The sequence below is a fragment of the Dromiciops gliroides genome, chromosome 3 (assembly GCF_019393635.1).
Source record: "Dromiciops gliroides isolate mDroGli1 chromosome 3, mDroGli1.pri, whole genome shotgun sequence".
NCBI lineage: Eukaryota > Metazoa > Chordata > Mammalia > Microbiotheria > Microbiotheriidae > Dromiciops > Dromiciops gliroides.
The window spans coordinates 256,679,091-256,698,492 of NC_057863.1; the positions used below are offsets into that span (position 1 = coordinate 256,679,091).

Genomic DNA, 19,402 nt, shown 5'->3' on the forward strand with positions numbered 1-19,402 from the left:
ACATAAAACTTTATGGGAAATAAGAAAGGATAAGGACAAGGGAGCTGATCTAAGAGGAAGCATATGATAGGTAGGGGAAAATTTATAAGAAAGACAAACTTAAATATTGGAGGGAGAAACTTGAAGGGAGCATTAAAAGGAAATGAAGACATTGTAAAAACCTAAGATTGGGGGCAGGGTAAGAAGGGGAGAGCAGCTATAAAGAAGAAATAGCTTGTTTTACTTATAAAGACACATGTCAGGGCAGCTAGGTAGTACAGTGGATAAAGCACCGGCCCTGGATTCAGGAGGATCTGAGTTCAAATCCAACCTCAGACACTTGACACTTACTAATTTTGTGACCCTGGGCAAGTCACTTAACCCTCAATGCCCTGCAAATATAAATAAATAAACAAACAAACAAATAAATGAAGACACATGTCAAGAAAATTTCTTCTATCACCTTATTTGTAAAGAAGGAAGTAGGAGCAAAGAGAAGAAAAATTACAGGAGTAGAGGATAGAGGGAAATACACAATAACAAATACAACTGTGAATATGGATTTGTTGAACTCATCCCTAATACAGAAAAGGATAACAGAATAGATTAGAAAGTAAGATCTGTCAATGGGTTGTGTATAAGAAACACACTTTGAAATACAAAGATTCACATAGATTTAAAGAGGGACTAGTGCAAAATCTTTTATGCTTCAGTTAAAATGTAAAAAGCATGATTTCAGATAAGGCTAGAGTAAATGAAGATAAAATAGAGATAAGCAGGGAAACTGCATTATGCTTAAAGGCATTATAGAAAATGAATCAATGTTAATTTTTAATATATAAATCTAGTAACATAGCAGCAAAATAATTGAAGGAAAAGTCTGAAATTGGCGGGAGACATAGATAGTAAAACTATAATAGTAGGTAACTTTAATTGTACCCCCTTTCAAAACTAGACAAATCTAACCAAAAGTGAAAGAATTTAAGGACCTGAACAATACTTCAGAAAAATTATAGATGATAGACCTCTGGCTATAACTGAATGGGAATAATTTTGGGGGGGAGGGTGAGGCAATTGGGGTTAGGTGACTTGCCTAGGGTCACACAGCTAGTAAGTGTTAAGTGTCTGAGGCTGGATTTGAACTCAAATCCTCCTGAATCCAGGGCCAGTGCTTGCTCTATTGTGCCACCTAGCTGACTGAATGGGAATAGAAAGGAATTTACATACCTCATAGTTATACACAGCACGTTTATAAAAACCAACCATGTATGGGGGCAAAAGGACTTCATAAAAATTTAGAAAAGCAGAAAAACCAAACGCATAATTTACTAACATAGATGAAATAAAAATGATTTTCAACAAAGGGCCCTACAAGAAAAGAACCAAAAAGTAATCTGACATTAAATAATGTAATTCTAAAGAATAATTGGGTCATGGAGCAAATTATAGAAATCATTTATATATATGTGACAGAGAGAACCTCTATGAAGACATAGACAATAATACTTATGAGATCTGGACAATAGAGGTGGAGAGCAGAGCAATGGGTACTGCAGAGGACATTGCCCTGTCAACTGCTTCTATAGCCAACTCAATTTAGTTATGTTCCTAAGCCCCTATATTATGTGTGTGTGAAAGCAACAAGACATGTACCTACCCACTTAGCAAAATAACATCCTTTTTAAATATATAGAAGCATATGTTTAGCATAGTTGAAACTGCAAAGCATAGTTACACCCCTCATAAGCATAAGTTTCATATAGCTAAGCTCAGTTAACACCCAGGCTCCAGCTGAACTCACCATATGTGTACCCCAGATAAGCCTCTTGGACCCCCCCAACCCCCTTTACACAGTTTCACCCTTCTAAAATTGTATAAAAACCCGTGGCTTTGTCCACTGGTCAGGTAGCCTTAGCCAGAGCAGACTAGCCAGTTTGGTCACCAAAGCTGACTCACTAATTGATTGGGGAAGCCCTCTGACTCTATCCAAGGGCAGTCATGATCCAGCCTTGCTGTGAGCCTTAATAAGGTGGTCCCATACCTTTGCCATATAATCTGTGGCCCTTCCTCCTCAGGATAAAACTCTACCTAGGGGAGCAGTAACTCATTTTTGCTGGCAGCTTGGTGGGATCGCGGACAACCGTGAGCATTCTTGCCTAACACTATACCTGGTCTTAGGAATTTATATTTGCTACTATAATAAACATATGTCCTGTATTGAGCATCACACTCAACTGGACCTGAGTTATTCACACCCCTGACATGTTACAATTTGACAGCTTATATAAAAAGAAGAGAAAAAGAAAGTGAGCACAAATGTTCAATACATTGAAAAAGTCTCAAAACAAGTATAAAGTATAACATCTGTTATATCTGATATCTCTTCTCCAAAAAAGTAGTGTGTTATGCATATCCTCTCATATATCTTCACTAGAGTCATACTTGATCTTTGTTTTATTTTATTTTTTAGTGAGGCAATTGGGGTTAAGTGACTTGCCCAGGGTCACACAGCTAGTAAGTGTTAAGTGTCTGAGGCCGGATTTGAACTCAGGTACTCCTGACTCCAGGGTCGATGCTCTATCCACTGTGCCATCTAGCTGCCCTGCATACTTGATCTTTGAATTAACTTTTTTTTGGAGGCCGTAGGGGTTAAGTGACTTGCCTATGGTCAAACAGCTATTAAGTGTTTGAGGCTGAATTTGAGCCATTCACAATGTTCTGATTATCATATATGTTGTTTTCTTGGCTTTAGTTAACTCTGCATCAGTTAACGTAGATCTTTCCATGCTTCTCTGTATTCATCACATAATTTTTTTGTTTTGTTTTGGTTTTTTTGCAGGGCAATGAGAGTTAAGTGACTTGCCCAGGGTCACACAGCTAGTAAGTGTGTCAAGTGTCTGAGGCCAGATCTGAACTCAGGTCCTCCTGAATCCAGGGCTGGTGCTTTATCCACTATGCCACCTAGTTGCCCCCCATCACATAATTTAAAAAAAAACAGTAATATACCATTATATTTATGTGCCATAATTTGTTTAAATACTTCCTATTTGATGGGCATCTACTTTGTTCCCAGTTCTTTCCTATCACAAAAAATGCTGTTATAAATATTTTGGTGCATTATGGGAACTTTCTTATCATTGGCTTTTTTGGGGGAAAGTTTAGTAATGGAACCTCTGGTTCAAAGAGTATGGATGTCTTAGTCACTTTATCTGCATAATTTCAAATAGCTTTCCAAAATGGTTGTATCATTTTACATCTCCACCAACAATTTATTAGTGTGCCTATCATTCCACAACCACTCCAATGCTGACTTCTGCCCTTTTTTGTCATCTTTGCCAATTTGAAAGTTGTGAGTGAAACCTCAGGATGGTTTTTGCTTTTTCTTATCATTAGTGATTCGGAACATTCTTTCTTGAGGTTGTGAATACTTTGCAATTCTTTTGAAAACTGTTTGTTCATATCATTTGACCACTTATCTATTGAGGAATGGGTATAAAATTGATTATTTTTCTCATATATTAATGACCAATTATTAAATTAGGATTAAGGTTTTCCCTTTGGATTTCCTCATTCAGAAACCAGGCCCTGCAGGTTATTCAAGCAGATGAGTTTGCCCAAATGCTCTAGGTACATGCTTCTCGATCTTGAGTAGGACCCCATCCAATAAGAAGACTTTATAAACAGAATTCAGTCTAGGCAAGTTCTTTCCCTTAGGAAAGTCCCTGTGCCTGGAACCTTCCATTAGAATTTAGGGTGACTCAGTTTATGAATGGGAAAGTTAATTAGAATAGTCTGGGTACAGATGGATTCTTTCGTTTAGATTGCTGGTGGCTGCTAAGTCTCATAAGGTCATGTTCTCAGCAGAAGGAGCTAAAGACTTTTTGCTCACCTCCTCATTAATATGTCCACCCTGTCACTGCTTGTTAACCAACCAGAGTTGATTTCCACCCTCAGGGACACCTTCTTTTCCAAAGGCTTTTAAATATTCAGTCTTCTCCAGAGTAGTATTTTGGTTGCTGAAAGGAACCATTGACCTCAATTTATTAATTATTTTATAGCATTAAATTGATTATTAACTACCCAGAAACTATGTGTCTCAGACTTTTCATCCATCTCATATATATTTATTAATTGTTTGTATGTATTAGATACCAAATTAATATCAGAAGAATTTGGTACAAAGATTCCTCCTCTACCCTTCTCCCCCCACCTTAAGTGTTTCTCTTCTAATCCTAGATGTATTAATTTTATTTGTACACATGTAATCAGTTATCTATTTTATTTTTTGTTATTGCTTCTGTCTTTTGTTTGGCTAAGAATACATTCTCTACCCATAGCTATAAGAGGTACATGTGTGTTCTCCTCTAATTTTTTCATAGTATGATCCTCAAAACTTACTCAATTTTTAAGAATAATTTGTATATGATAGGTACTAATTGCTCTTTAAAAATTTAGTAAGAATCTCCTTTGATTCCATCATGACCAGGAGATTTTTCTCTGGTAGTGACTTTATAGCTTAATCTATTTCCTGTTCTGAGATTGGGTTATTTAAAATCTCTATCTGTTCTTCTGTTTGGTTGTTTTGTATTTTTGAAGGCATTCCTCTATCTCTTTTGTGTTCTCAGTTATGTTAGACATAACTGTATAATATGTTGTAGTTATTCTTTTTATTTCTTCTGGTTATGTTGTGATTTTGCTTTGCTCTTTTGCTATTTTATTGACTTAATTTTCTGTCCTATTTTTATTCAAATTAGTTTAGGGTTTATCAATTTTTTTTTAGTCTTTTCAAAGAACCAATTTTTAAGTTTTTTTTGTCTTTTCCATATATTTTGTGTTTTATTTTATCTATTTCTTCTCTAATTTTTGTTATCTTTTGTGCTTCTTTTAAGTTGTTTATTTGTTGGCTTCCAAATTTATTAAAATGTATATTCAGTTCATTAATCTTCTCTTTTTGTATTTTGTTGATGTATGGGATTTTTTTTTTTTTGGTGAGGCAATTGGGGTTAAGTGACTTGCCCAGGGTCACACAGCTAGTAAGTGTTAAGTGTCTGAGGCCAGATTTGAATTCAGGTAGTCCTGAATCCAGGGCCAGTGCTCTATCCACTGCACCACCTAGCTGCCCCTTGATGTATGTTTTTAAGGATATGATGTTTCCCCTGAAGACTGCTTTAACTGCATCCTAGAAATTTTAATATGTTATTTCACCCCACCTGTTTCCCCATAACAATCATTATACTTTTCATTCATATAATTATTTGATATTTTTTCTTTGAACCACTTATTATTTAGGATTTCATCTTGAAGTCTCCATTTGGGTGTGTGTCTTTTGTTTGTGGTCCCTGAAACATTGATTGTTTTTATTGGGTTATGGTCTCTAAGGATGTATTTACTATTTCTTTCTTTTTACATTTGTTTCTAATACCTGTGTGCCAAAATACATGGTCAATTTTTGTAAAAGTTCTATGTGGAACTGAGAAATATGTATATTCTTTTGCAGTCCCATTTAGAAAATACCATAAATCATTTACCTCCAGTTTCTCCAGCAATTTTCTCAGTCCCATATTTCCCCTTTTTCTTTCTTTAGATTTATCCCAAACTGAGAGAGATGTTAAAGTCTCCTGTCACTATATTATTATTGTCTATATCTTTTTGTAGTTCCATTAATGTTTCCTTTATGAATTTGGATGTAGGCATTTCAAGTGTATACTTTTATTTCTGATACTAGATTGCTGCCTATGGTTTCTTTCAGCATAATGTGGTTTTCTCAATAGCCCTTTTCACTTTTTGAATGTTTGTTGTTACTTTATCAGGAAGCATGATACAATTGCTATTTGTTTTTTATTCATTGGGTGCATAGTAAATTTTTTTTTGCATCACCTCATTTTTTAAAATATGTTCCTTGTAAGTAATAGATTGTAGGATTTTATTTTCTTATCTAATCTGCCACTCTTTTTCTTTACTTATTGGAAGGCTTAGTCCATTCACATTTAAAGTTATAAGAATTATTTTTTATTTTCCTTCATTTGTCTTTAATCTTGTTTTTAAAGTTATGATTTTTTTAACCTTTTCTACTGAAAAAAACACAGTACCAGGTCTCTTCAGTTACTTTATTTTTCTTTCTTCAGTTACTTTTGTTTAATCTTTTTTAAAGTGAATTGATCCCCTCTTATTTAATTTTTCCTTTTTTTTCCCTCTTAGTCAAATAGATTTCCCCATTCTCCTCTCCTTCTACCAGTTTTGTTCACTAGTTCTTGAATTTTCATTTTTTGCACCCCTTTCCAGAAAGAATTTCTCTTATTCTCTTGATCATCTACCCTCTCTGTGTACTATAGACCTCATTCTCAGGTTCACGACACCTATAATTATCTAGTTCATCTCTATTCTCTGTGTTCCACACTGAATCAAAACTTCCAAGATATCCATTCTGGCACTCTACCCTCTAAGCTATTTCTGCCATTTCCTTCTGGGCCTTGTCTTGTGGATTCTCTTCCTCCATTATGCTTCACTTCCAAAAGAATGTACATTCCTACAGGTGATAGAGAGGACACTATCCATGTTAAATTCTTTTCCATGTCCCTGATTATATAGCCCACCAATGATCTATACTCTTTACCTGGTTACTTTTTTCCTCTAATCATATCAAAATCACCTCCCTGGATCCATGCCCACCCACTTCCCCAGGTGCCAGTTGATCCCAAGAGTTCTAACTCCCTCCCTCCCGAAACAGGATAAGAAGTATTTTTAAGCACTAAATTCCCCAATGTTAAGCACAAAGTCCCTATCTTCCTTCACAAAACATCTCTCTTCACCCATACAAGTATTCCTCAATGGTACCCCATCCTGCCACCAAAACAAGGCCTTTTTCTTTTGCCTTCCACTTTTCAATCCTTTCACCTCCTCCTCAACCATTCTCATACAGGCTCTTTTCTTAAGAGATGACAAGTGCTACCTACTCATTGCTAGCCCTAAATTTGACTCAGGTACATTGCACATTCTCTTTGCTCTCCCTGCTCCTTTCCTTACCTTTCATATATTCTCCTAATTTGTAATGCTGTACCACAAAAAAATACAGATTCACCTGTAATCTGGTTGTCTGTGCATAATGCTCCAGGCCCACCTCTATTGTTACTTTACCAGACTTCTGCTTTCACCCCTGCCTCCTAGTGTACATTTAGGGAAAAAAAAATCTCTTTATTCATCTTTTTGTGGTCACTCTGTTGGTTGCTTGCATGTTTTCCCTCTGTCTTGTGTTTTTGTTGTCTGGGGTATTCAAGAAGCAAATAATCTCTTCAGGACTTGTCTTCTAAGAATATTTCACAATTGTCTTTATTTCTGAACATCCATCTTCTTTTCCATTTATTTTTAAGCTCAGATTTGCAGGGTAGGTCATACTGGTCTGTATCTTGAGCTTTGTTGCTTTTTTGGAACACATTCCTTTCCTTCCTGCATTTCCTGGTGGGGGTAGAATAGTGTTAATGTTATTCAAATTTCCTTCCCTTAGTATTTAAAGGTATTTCTTCAGGTTGCCAACAGAACTTGTTTATGAACTGAACTGATAAATGTAACCACTCTATGTCTTATAGTTCATAGCTTTGGGTTTTGTTTATTTTGATTTTTTTTTTCCTGGAGGAGACATAAGAAGTCTTTTGATTTTTATTTCATTTTCTGTGTTCAGAAGTTCTGGGCAGTTTTCTTGTATCATTTGCATTTTGTTTAGATTTTTAAAAAAATTTTTATTTTTAGTGTTCTTCTGGAAGACTTCTGTTCCTTAGATTATCTATACACATCCTATCTTTAAGACCAATGTTTTGTTTGGATAGAAAGCATTTCTTTTCTTTTCTTTTTTTTTTTTTTGTGGGGCAATGAGGGTTAAGTGACTTGCCCAGGGTCACACAGCTAGAAGTGTCAAGTGTCTGAGGACGGATTTGAACTCGGGTCCTCCTGAATCCAGGGCCAGTGCTTTATCCACTGTGTCACCTAATTGCCGCCCCCCCCCCCCATTTTTTCTTTTAATGTTATTGCTTTTTGCTTTTCTTCTAGATTGTCCTTCCATGTATTTGTATTCCCACTTAGCTGTTGTCTTTTTTTTGTTGTTTGATCCTTTGTTGTGATTTGTCATCCCAATTTCAGGTTCTCCTATTTTTCTGATTAAATTTTACTGTGCAGGTCACAGATTCTGCTCTCATAATTCTCATTTCTCTTTTAAAGTATTCAGGAAAATTGTATTGAGGGTCAAAGTTCTCAAATTCCACAATGTCCTCCATCTCATCAAATGTTGGATCATTTTCCTTTGTTTTGCAGAATTTATTCACAGATGTTTGAACTCTTTTAGTAGAACTGCAGGCCATATTTTCTTCTGCTGTTAATGTTTCCCTTTTGATTTATCTGCTTATGGTAAAGATCTCTGAGCTTTCTTTCTTCTGAGATCTTTGCTAATTTGTTTTTCTTCCTCCTTTCCTCACTTTTACTCTCTTTCCGATTCCCCTCTGATGATGGTATTAAAGGCAATTGTGCAGCTAGAAGCTGACTGAAGCTGACATGGTCCTCTTTCTCAGACCTACGAATTGACTGTGGCTGACCAGCTCCAGCCTCTGATTATTTTCTTTATGAACTTTTTGTTGTTATGCAAAACAACCTACTGGGTCAAACCTTGGGAAGTCCCAACCCCCTCTACCTGCAACCTGCCTTCTGAGAATTATATCTCACTTTTTTACCCCTCCCTCTGTTCTAATCTTCTATAACGATCCTGTGGCCAGGCATCTCCTTGGACTCCCCAGAACTTGGTTGGTTGTTATTCTTTGTGCTTGAATAGGACTAAAATGACTTAATTATGTTGGGGTCAATGTACAGTGTGTCCAAACTATGGCTGAGCAGATCAATATGAACTCAGAAGGCTCTACCATTGGTTATGCACAAATAGTGCACATGAACATTTGGAGTGAAGATGTCTCTAACTTTGCACATCTCATGTTTCTTTTGAGCTACTACAATTCTGCTTTGCTCATAGAGCATAGTCCCTTCTTTGATGCTGGTATGCCATGCTGGGCAGTCCTGTGTCAGTATCTCCCATGCCTCACGATCGATTATAAAGTTGTTCAGTGAGAAATTGAGAATGTATATCCTGACCTCCATGTGAGCATGGGTGTGGGAATCCTTAGGTTTTCCTTTTTAAAAAATTACACCCTTTCACACACAAATCCAATTAGAATAAAATAATCTTTTATTTGGGCACTAGGGAAAGGAAGCAAGAGAGAAGTAAAACTTCTCTCAACAGGAGATAGCACAGAGACCTGATTCTCTGAGATCCCTGTCTCCTCGGACAAGAGAAAGGCCATAGCTTTTATAGATGGTCATGGGGTGATCACCTGAGCCCTTATTGGAGGTGGGCTGGGAGAAGTCAGGTGAGGGGCAGCTGCTCCGATCTCTGGAGCCATTTCTGTCCCCCTGGCACCACTCGGGCAGCAGCCACACCTAATAGGCTTATCTCTCCTGCTTTTAAAGGTATGTTTCTCCTTGAGTTTAGCTTCTTAAGGAAAGTTACCCCAGACCCATGTCCCTTACTTTAGCTGGCCAGTTTAAACTTTAATCCTAACCCCATAGCAGTACCCTAAGAGCAACTCCCTTCCCCAGACTAAAGATCATAATTTTTGTTATATTGGCTGTCTTCTCTTTAATTCAGGTTGAGATAGGTTTCCATAGGGACTAGAACTCAGTGTCTCAGCCTCATTATGCAAAATTTAATAATCTAGATACAAATGGGATAGTTAATGAATATATAAGCCACCCAGATTTGATAGAGCTGCCTTATTATCCAAAAGAATCTTATGAAACCTTGGATTAATGAGATCAAAATGCCCTCCAACCGAACCCAGATAATATAAAAGTGGGTGTCAAGGAAACCCCAGTTATTTGGGTTGTTGTATACTATTTGCCTCGACAAATGTCTGGGAGTTCATAGCTAGCAGAGAAACTCCATCTACTGTGACTTCTTTCCCCAGGATTATTGATAGATTTTATGGCTCTCTAACAAACACCTTCATCTGCTGGAGCCATCCTTTTTTCCTGCCCAATACTTGTAAAAACATCTGAGTATACTTATCTGTGACAACCCCTTTTGAATCATATACTCTTCATATTGTTTGTAAGTTTGAACTATAAAATTGATCTGTACTTCATATATCCTTGTCATATTGTTTTTTGAGTTTGAACTATCAAACTGATTTGTATTTCATATACTCTTGTTATATTGTTTATTTTTAAGTTAGACTGTCAAACTGATTTGTATCATGCTAATGGAACTGATAATGTCCTATACTAGCCAGGAAAACCGAAAGTAAATCAATCTGGTTCTGATTGATTTACCAATAGAGACCTAAAATTTGGAAGACTAAGGTCTGTAACCAGTGAGCAAAGGTTTAAATACTTTTACTAACAAAGGAGTTTTGAGCTTTTTCTTTGGAAGGATTATCTGCATGTACATGCCTACTTGCTAAGGGGACAATAAACTGGTGCTGTGTTTTCCTAACTGCTCTCTGATCTGTTTTGTGCATTTCTCACTGTTTTCCGTAGGAGACAGTTATGAAAATATATTTTTAAGGCCTCTTCCTACATTTGGAAATTCTTTGTTCACCAGACCTGGTCTCTGTCCTAAGTGACTTTTTGAGAGGATAAAACTTGTCCTGACTGGATGCTGGGTTCTATCCTTCAGGCTTAGTGGAATGTGCTACAGCCCCTTTGTCCCCTTCCCACTGTTCCTTAGTCCTCTGACCCAGCAGTTCAGAGTACTGTCGTTGTAGCTGGGATTGATTTCTTCATTTGACATCTCCAAGACACTGAGAGATTGGGGTATAGGGTTAAGCTCTATTTCAAATCCAGACATATGTCTTGCCCCTTTCCCTCGATTTTTATGCTCTTCTGAAGACATCTTTTGGTGTATGGAATACTACTAAGTTGCCAGCTATAGTGTTTTCACCAAACTTATACAGCCTGGAGCTCCATGCTCCACAGCACAGAAACAAGGGAGGGTGAACTGAGGACTAGAGTCAAGTTCTTGGGTCCCTGGGTTTGCTAATATAACTTCACAGACAGTAGTAGCATGGTGAGTAGTGTGGAAGGAGGTCCTAATTGAGCCCAAAATAAGCATCAGTTCATAAGGTTGTTTTTTTTTTTAATTTATTTTAAACTCTCTTTGGGGTTCTGGACGTTGTAGACCATGAATACAACAAAGTTGCTTTATATAATTTACATAATTTCTGTTCTTCAACAGAAGAGGTGTGAAAGGTTGTGAGGATCAGAGAAAACGCCTAGACTTCAATCTCTCTGGGTGTGTGACCCAGAAGTCCAAGAAATAAAAGAAACTACTTCATATCAAAAATAACTCAAACCTAGAAAATAAATCACAGAAAGATAATTTTAGAATCATTGGACTACTTGAAATCTATAATAAAAAAAGGGACTATTCAACATAGTTTAAGAAATAATAAAAGAAAATTGCCCAGATCTTTTAGAATTATAGTTCAAAGTGGAAATAGTAATAAAAGTCACTACTTATCTCCAGAAAGAATCTCCAAAATAAAAAATGCCAGGAACATTATAGCTGTATGCTGAGGCAAATGCTATCTTGAGGAAATTTAGATATTTCCCCTAAAGGGGAAGACTGCTGGAGAACACAAATGCCAGTCAAGATCTAAATCCCCTTTTCCCTAAAGGGAAGGAAACCAGAAGAAGAGATGCCTGTGAAATTAAAGATTTTAATAAGCAGGGAAGAAAAAAAAAATTAATGTGTGCATGGGTACTATCCAGCCTCTGCTGAATAGGATGCCAGGTAATGGATGGGGAGAGTTTATATACCTTTTAAACAAAAGAAGATAAGGAATTTGGGGGGAAAGGTGGGCACCATTCCCAAGGGGAGGGGGAGTGAGGGATTTTAGGTGTCAAGGATGTGGCCTTTGATATACAAATCAGAAGGCTTCCTTGGTAATATGCAGTTCGTAGTTCAAGACTTGATAAGATGTCTTGACAAGTAGATGTCTCCAAAAACAGGATAATTCTGAGAGCTCAATAACCAAAGTTAGGGGAGTCACTAGAGATATGGTTGTCTCCAAAAAGACAGGACTTATCTATAGTCTCATAACCTGCAGTCATGGAAGCCTTTGAAGATAGGGATGTCTCTTGAAGGTCCATAAACCATCAAATGGCTCAGGATCGGCTTCAAAGCTGGTATGAGTTTAACTGGCTTCAGAGTTGCTGATTTTCTGCATGTTCAGCTAGGTTTACTCTCAGTTACCACAAAGGATTGGTATGTCAGCCAATGCAGCCAGTCCTTAGAGAGTTCTTTCTGGTTACCTGGATAATTGGGGGGTTCACGTAATTCAAGGTATCTATTTTCACAGAACCAAAATCCAGAGTTTCCAGGTTTTAAAAAAATACTGCAAAAAGTCAGAAAGAAATAATTCAAGTACTAAGAATCCAAGTTAGGATTACATACAATTTGGCAGACAATATTATAGAGTGCCAGGCCCAGAGTCAGGAAGACTACTCTTCCTGAGTTCACATCTGGCCTCAAACACTTACTAGTTGTGTGACCCTGGGCAAGTCACTTAACCCTGTTTGCCTCAGTTTCTTCATCTGTAAAATGAGCTGGAGAAGAAATGGCAAACCACTCTAGTTTCTAAGCCAATAAAATCCCAAAAGTGGTCACAGAGTTGGAATTAAATGACATTATAATGGTCATGATATTTTAGTAGACAAAGGACATGTTTATAATTTAAAAAGTAGGTTTAAAAATCCTTTTTTATATTTGAAGTTTCTCTAAGAAACTGGACATATTGTTTAGAGTCTTCAATTTGCCTTTAAGTCTACACAGTTTTGAGCAAATAATACATTACCTTCTGTGATAAAATAATGGAATTTAGCAGCTGACCAGGGGCCCCACGTGATTGATTTAGTATTGTTTGAATCCGGTGAGAATGAGAAGCTCACTAAGTACCTACTTAAGGATGATTAGATTGTAGCCACACCTGGCCAGCCCTGAGTGATGTGTTGATGTACTACTGATGTCAGCAGGGGACCACTCTCAGCCAACTAGCTTGAAGGACCGTAGGAAAGGAGAACACTGGCTCTTGGAAGCACTCTTTCCTTTTGGTGAGCTTCCGGAGCATACCAGAGAGGTACTGCACAGCTGACTCTCATTGAAAAACTATGGACCCCAGGTAGTGAGTTATTGGAAGCTAGGCCAGCTCTTGGAGCTAGCTGAACTGGAAGCAAGTTTGGGGTTTGAGTCAGTCTTTGCTAGAGCCAGGGACCCTGCTTATCCTTTTTTCTCTTCCTCTATTCCCTTGTCCCTGGCTTTATTAACTTCACCTTAGTTGTAAATTTTATTCCCATTAATAAAACCTGGTTTGTTTGTGGAAAAGAGGTTGTTAATCTCCTTTCTTATTAGCCTGGGAGAAATAACTAAAAATGGCAGTTTGGAAGAGAGGAAACTTTGGACCTAGAAGTCTCTCATTTTCTGAACCCCAATTAAGCCACCCAATTAACTCTCCCCATAATAATTTTTGGCCGCTACACTTCTTGCTTCTTTTTCATGGAGTACTGAGTATAGACTGGCAAAGCTAGGTGGGCACAATTAAATCCATTAAGGTGGGGTACAGTTGCTACTACTATTGTTACTACAGCTGGAAATATTCTGAAGGCAGAACACACACAGACACACACACATATATAAATTGTACACACACTAATATTTACTTTATAGATATAAAATTGTAAAAGGTATACTTGACAATGATAACAAGATTATTATTTTCCTTTTTTACATTCTTTTTTAATATGGAAATTTTTTTTCCTTTTTGCCTGTCAAACACCAGAAGTGTGTTGTGGTGGCTAAGAATTGGAAATCAAAGGAATTCCCATAAATTGGGGAATGGCTAAATAAGCTGTGGTATATGATTATAATGGAATATTATTGTGCTAATAAGAAATAAAAAACAGGATGATTTCAGAAAGGCCTGGAAAGACTTATATGAACTGATGTACAATGAAGTGAGCAGAACCAAGAGAACATTATGCACAGAGACAGCAATATTATTTGATGAAGAATTGAGAATGACAACTATTCTCAGCAATACAATGATCCAAAACAATCTCAAAGGACTAATGATGAGGTATACTCCAAAAAAAGAACTGATATTGATTGAACACAGAATGAAGAATACTATTTTTCATTTTCTTTTATTCTAGTTTTCTTATACAAAATGACTAATAAGGTAATGTTTTACATAACTGCACATGGATAACTTTTATCTGATTGCTTACCACCTCAGGGAGGTGGGAGAAGAGTGAGGAAAGGAAAAAGAATTTGGAACTCAAAACTTTAAATAAAAATATTTATTAAAATTTTAAAAGAAACCCACCAGAAGTGGTTGTGTAGTATGTGCAGAGCAATCTCCTAACCCTCTGCTCCCATTCAAGGTAGGCAAGTTTTTCCTTATTAAGTATTAAAACAATTCTTGAGACTTATTTGGTTTAGGGGGCTAAAGGCCTAGATTGTTGACATAACTTCTTAATCTTCTGCATAAATGAAACAGCCAGGAATAGCTCCAGGACCTTTCTTATACTTGGCTCTTTGATCACTCAGAGACAACAAGGCAGCATTGCTCAGCTGAATCATCTCAAGGCATCATTAATGTCGGAAACTAAATTTTCCATTGTTTATTGTTAAATGAGTTACAATGATCTCATTTTGTTCCAATATTGGACTTAAGCTAAAGGAGGACTGGCCTAAGTTAAACCTATTCCAGAACATATGCATATAGGTAAGTAGTAAATTCAGAGAACAGAGACATAAAAATCTTTTCTTTCAAGCTATTTTATTTCCCATTTCAGCTTCTTTTTTTAAAAAAAGATTTATATTTTACATTTGTCTTATTAGCCACATAAATAAAAATATTTTTTGCTGTTTCAGGTGGAATTTTAAGAAAGGGAGCAAAACTCTTCATCCATCCATGGCATCATCAGAAAGATCCTGGAATGAGCCAGTCACACAATAACCTTATATTCATGCAGCAGCCTGATGAGATTCACAGAAAATCAATGATAACAAGAACTTTTCATAAGAATCTGCTTTCTGTGCACAGGAGCAAGAATAAATTGGATGTCTTCTCAGTGGATCCCTCTTCATAAAGCTCTGTGTTAACTTCTTATGTGACATGAATATTAACTGACCAATTGTTTATGAAGCAACATTAGAAGATATGAGCATAGACATTAAACTGTATACTTTGAAAAATGCTTTTGGCTGGATCTCTGAACCTCATTACAAAGGGAAAGCTCTTTGTCTATTTGACATTTTGTTTAGAGGGATTAATACTTGTTTTTTCAGGTTGATATGTTAAAATAGGCCCTATGGGGAAAAAAGCTGATATATATATATATATAGGAAATAGAGAATTACAATGAGCATATAAAATGAAGTTCAAAAATGCACAAGAATATTTTCCTTTGATGTTATCCATATTACTTGATAAGTTTTGCAGTTACTTAACATAGGCATATATTATACTAAACATTTTCTGAGTTTATTTTGGGCATATTTGCAAATGTTAAATATTTTTTAAAATTAGTGTTTACATTTTTCTGAAATGTATCAAAAGCTAATGTTGCCATTGTAGCAGTTAATTAATGATTTCCTTATGTATAATACTGGCTAAGAAAACTTGAGAAAAGAAAATAGGAGTCATAAATAACTCTTTTGGTCATGTCTACTCTGAAGAAGGGGGAGGGGAATGCAAATAGGTGTGAGCCAGCCCAGGTTAGAAACATAACAGGTCAAAACTTTTGTGTTCTTTAGTAGTGGCATCAAGACAGTGAGGAACATCTGCATTTCCAGTGTGGAGGACACAGAGAGATATTGCTATACAATGGGCTGTATTGCTGCAGTGATAGATTCTTGCTGCTGTCTCAGCCTAAGCAAATTTCACTTGGATCTCTGAAACTTAGTCTTCACCATTATTTCTATTTGACTTATGCTTTTATCCTTGTCACCTTTTATGCATTTATAAAAAGTTGTTTTATTTGTCCTTTTTGTATTTGTTGTCTGAGATATTTTGAGAAACTAACACCTTCTTTAGGTCTGGTTTTCTTTCTGAGAATGATTTGAATACCTCTTTTATTGAATGTCTATCATTTTTCATTAATGATTAGGCTCAGATTTGCAAGGTAAGTTACTTTGGATGGCATTTTGAGCTCCTTTTCACACATTATTATACCATTCCCTTCTGTTTTCTGGTGGGTTCAGAATAATCTCATGTTTGAATGTCCTTTCCTTTTTTTACTTGAAGGTCTTTCTCCTGTTCAATTACATAATTTGTTGTCACTGGAATTGATGTGGGATGGAATTAGGGTCAAATTGATCATGAGTCGTCCCAAAAGAATTACAAGACTCAGTGATTCAGTTTCCCAAGTTTTATTATAATACCATGAGTCAACACAGGGAAAGAAATGGAAAGGTATCTCTCAAATAGGGAAAGGAAAGATAATCAATTTATCCATACTATAAATGTAACTATCAGTCTCATTATAATAATCTCCACCTTAGGGAGGTACAAGGGAGGGTTTATCCTAATTTGGAGTTCCTGGGGTCCTAAGCCAACCCCTGAGGTGGGTACCTTTTTCTGTGGAGATGTGTTTTTTGGGGTTTACACATCATAAGGTGAATCTGAGGACAAATTTGGCCTTTTCTGTGCATGTCTCATTTTGATTCCCATGCTTAGTTTCAAAACATCTTCATTTATCATTTATTTCCAATTTAAATGTCTATATGTTGTCAGTGTATCATTGTTATTGTTAAAGTCTCTATGACCTGCCTCTTTATGTTCATTATGGGTACTGATTAATGTGGGTACATGAAAACCTAGGCCTTGACTTATATTAATGAAGACTCAAGTCTTAAGTTATCCATTAACTGGGGTCTAAATCCTTTTTAGAATTCATACCTGAATTAGAGCTTGGGTCTTAGGTTTTTCTGTTAACCCCTTTTTTGCCTCCTACATCAGAATTGTCTGTTAAATTTCATTTAACCACTATGTGTCTTGGAGTCGGCAGCATAGATTGTTTGGTTTGGGGTTTTGTTTGTTTGTTTTTCTTTCAATTGGCACTTTGTTTTCTACATTCAGAAGTTCCAGGCAATTTTCTTGCACTGTGTGTTCAGGTTTTTTGACTTGTAGTGTTCTTCTGGGGGACTTTAAGTTTTCTCTACACATCCTATCTTCTAGATCAATGTTTTGCTTGTATAGAAATCATGCTTTCCTTTAATGTTATTACTTTATGCTTCTCTTCTTCCAGATTGTCCTTTACTTCTATGTATTTACATTCCCATTTGATTATTCTTTTTTGATATATTGAAAATAATTACTATAGACACAAGTTTGGAGTAAGCATATTATGAATTCATCAATATTATGCCAATAAAGGATTGACCTCATGTTTCCCTAACTTTTCATGGTCTCAGGCCAAGTGGTAGGGAAAGCAGGGAGAGAACTTCAGCATGCCAGTTAGCTCAAACAGGAGAAAAGCCCCAAAAGACCCACGCTGTCTCTCAGAGAGACAACATGTGGTCTCAAGGAGACCCAAGAGAGGTAGGGAGACAGAGACCATACATTCTCAGAGAGCCAAGAGAAGCTAACATGGCTACCTGTCCAGGTTTTTTATTCCTTTTGATTGCAGCAGGTCATTATACATTGATTAAAGCTAATTGGGTCATTATACATCAAACAAATCTAATCTGTTAGCACCATTCAACTCTATTGGTTGACATGACTTGAAGGTGGTCCACATTAAAATGAACTCCATGGATGACATCTAGGAAAACAATGCAAAAGACCCTTCACTCAAACTGCTTAAGGCAAAGTCCATTATCTAGATGTGGTTTAATCCCATCTGTCCTTCACTCATCTATACAAAAGAATCTATCTCCATTCCTTTTGTTCCCCTGGGTTTGTCCCAGATGAGATGCGATGAAATTTCTCAAGAAGAACTGGACTTTATTGGGGTGGTGGGGCGGGGAGGATGGAGAAAGTGAACTCTTAGTCCCCCAAGAAATCCATTATTAATAATTATTTTCTCACAGTTTCTTTGGTGAAATTTGCCACCAATTTTTTCTATTCCACCAATTATTTCTGCTACTCAAGCATTAAACTTAGCTACTCTTTAAGTTCTATTCCTTCTGAGATCTTTGATAATTTCAATTTTTCTTCCTTAATTTCCCCTATTACTTTCTGATTCCTTCCCTTGCTTGGGAGGCAAGATCTCAAAGCTGTCTCTGTCTCCTTCCATGCTAGGCAATTCTTGGTTACTTGCCCCAAGTAACATCTAGGGGGACAACTGGATGCATCTGAATAATGGGCTCTTTCCTTCTGGTTTAGCGGAGTGCCACACGGCCACACATACATGCTCTGCTCCAATACCCTCTACTCTTCAGTTCTCTTGTTGAGTGTGGCTGTAGCACCAAGCACTGTTGTGACACAGAGAGATGTTGCTGCAGAGAGGGCTATTGATGCACTGTACTTCTTGCTGCTGTCTCAGCCTAAAAACATTTCTCTCTTGAATCTCTGAAACACTAGGTGGGATGGAAGAGGTGGGGTTTCTATCACAATCGTTGTCTGCTTGTGTAGCCCTGAGGCCATATCTTTGTGGCGATGGGGAAAGTGGTGCTGAGTGATCATGTTAAGAGTTGGGTATTATTATGTTAATTCACTGGGTTTTAACCTCTTTGGGTTTTGGGTGTCTGAGACGGATGAGAAAACCCAATTGCTTTAGCTCTTGCATATAGTACCTAGTTTGGAGAGGTCTGAGAGGTGGTGAGAATCAGAAAAAAATGTCTAGTCCTTGGTCATGTGACACAGAAGTCCTAAACAAAACAAACCAAAGCATGACTCCAAAGAAGAGATGGGAGAAGATACTCCCATCCCACTCCTTTGAAGAGGTGGGAGATCCTGGGTGCATACTTTGCTGATTTTTCTCTTTCTTTAAAAATATTATTTGTTATAAAGGGGTAACAGGGTGGGAGGTGGAAGGAAAAAGATTTGGGAGAAAATTTGATGTAAAAAAGCTATCAATAACATTTTTTATATGCTCTTAACTAAATCTTATATTTTCTATATATATTATATATATATTCTATATATTTCTATATATTTCCATAATGAATTTAATTATATTGATAAAATTTATCAACATAAAAATTATGGCTTAAGAGGATATCATCCCTACTCTCTAATCTTCAGTCTCTGGACACTTTCCTAGTACCTACAAAAATGTCCATATATGCCTGATCCCCCCCAAACTCACCTAATCCTACTTTTCATCCTGTATATCTCCTCCTTTTTGTGGCTAAACTCATTGAGAAGGCTGTTTATAATCAATG

At 36.7% G+C, this 19,402-nt stretch overlaps 1 protein-coding gene across 3 annotated transcripts in view; it reads left to right on the forward strand.

Moving 5' to 3' along the window:
* The window catches only part of C2CD2 (C2 calcium dependent domain containing 2), a 115,984-nt gene extending 100,714 nt beyond the window's left edge, over positions 1-15,270 (forward strand). Inside the window, exon 14 of one of the 3 annotated variants that reach the window (XR_006355673.1) lies at positions 14,945-14,962. Coding sequence is in view for 1 of the 3 variants with exons in the window: in XM_043995687.1 (XP_043851622.1) it covers positions 14,945-15,162 (218 nt within the window). In the remaining 2 variants the exon portion in view is untranslated. Of the gene's footprint in view, positions 1-14,944 lie in introns of all 3 variants that reach the window. The other 2 variants (XM_043995688.1, XM_043995687.1) reach the window with 2 other exon arrangements.
* Positions 15,271-19,402: the final 4,132 nt, after the last annotated feature.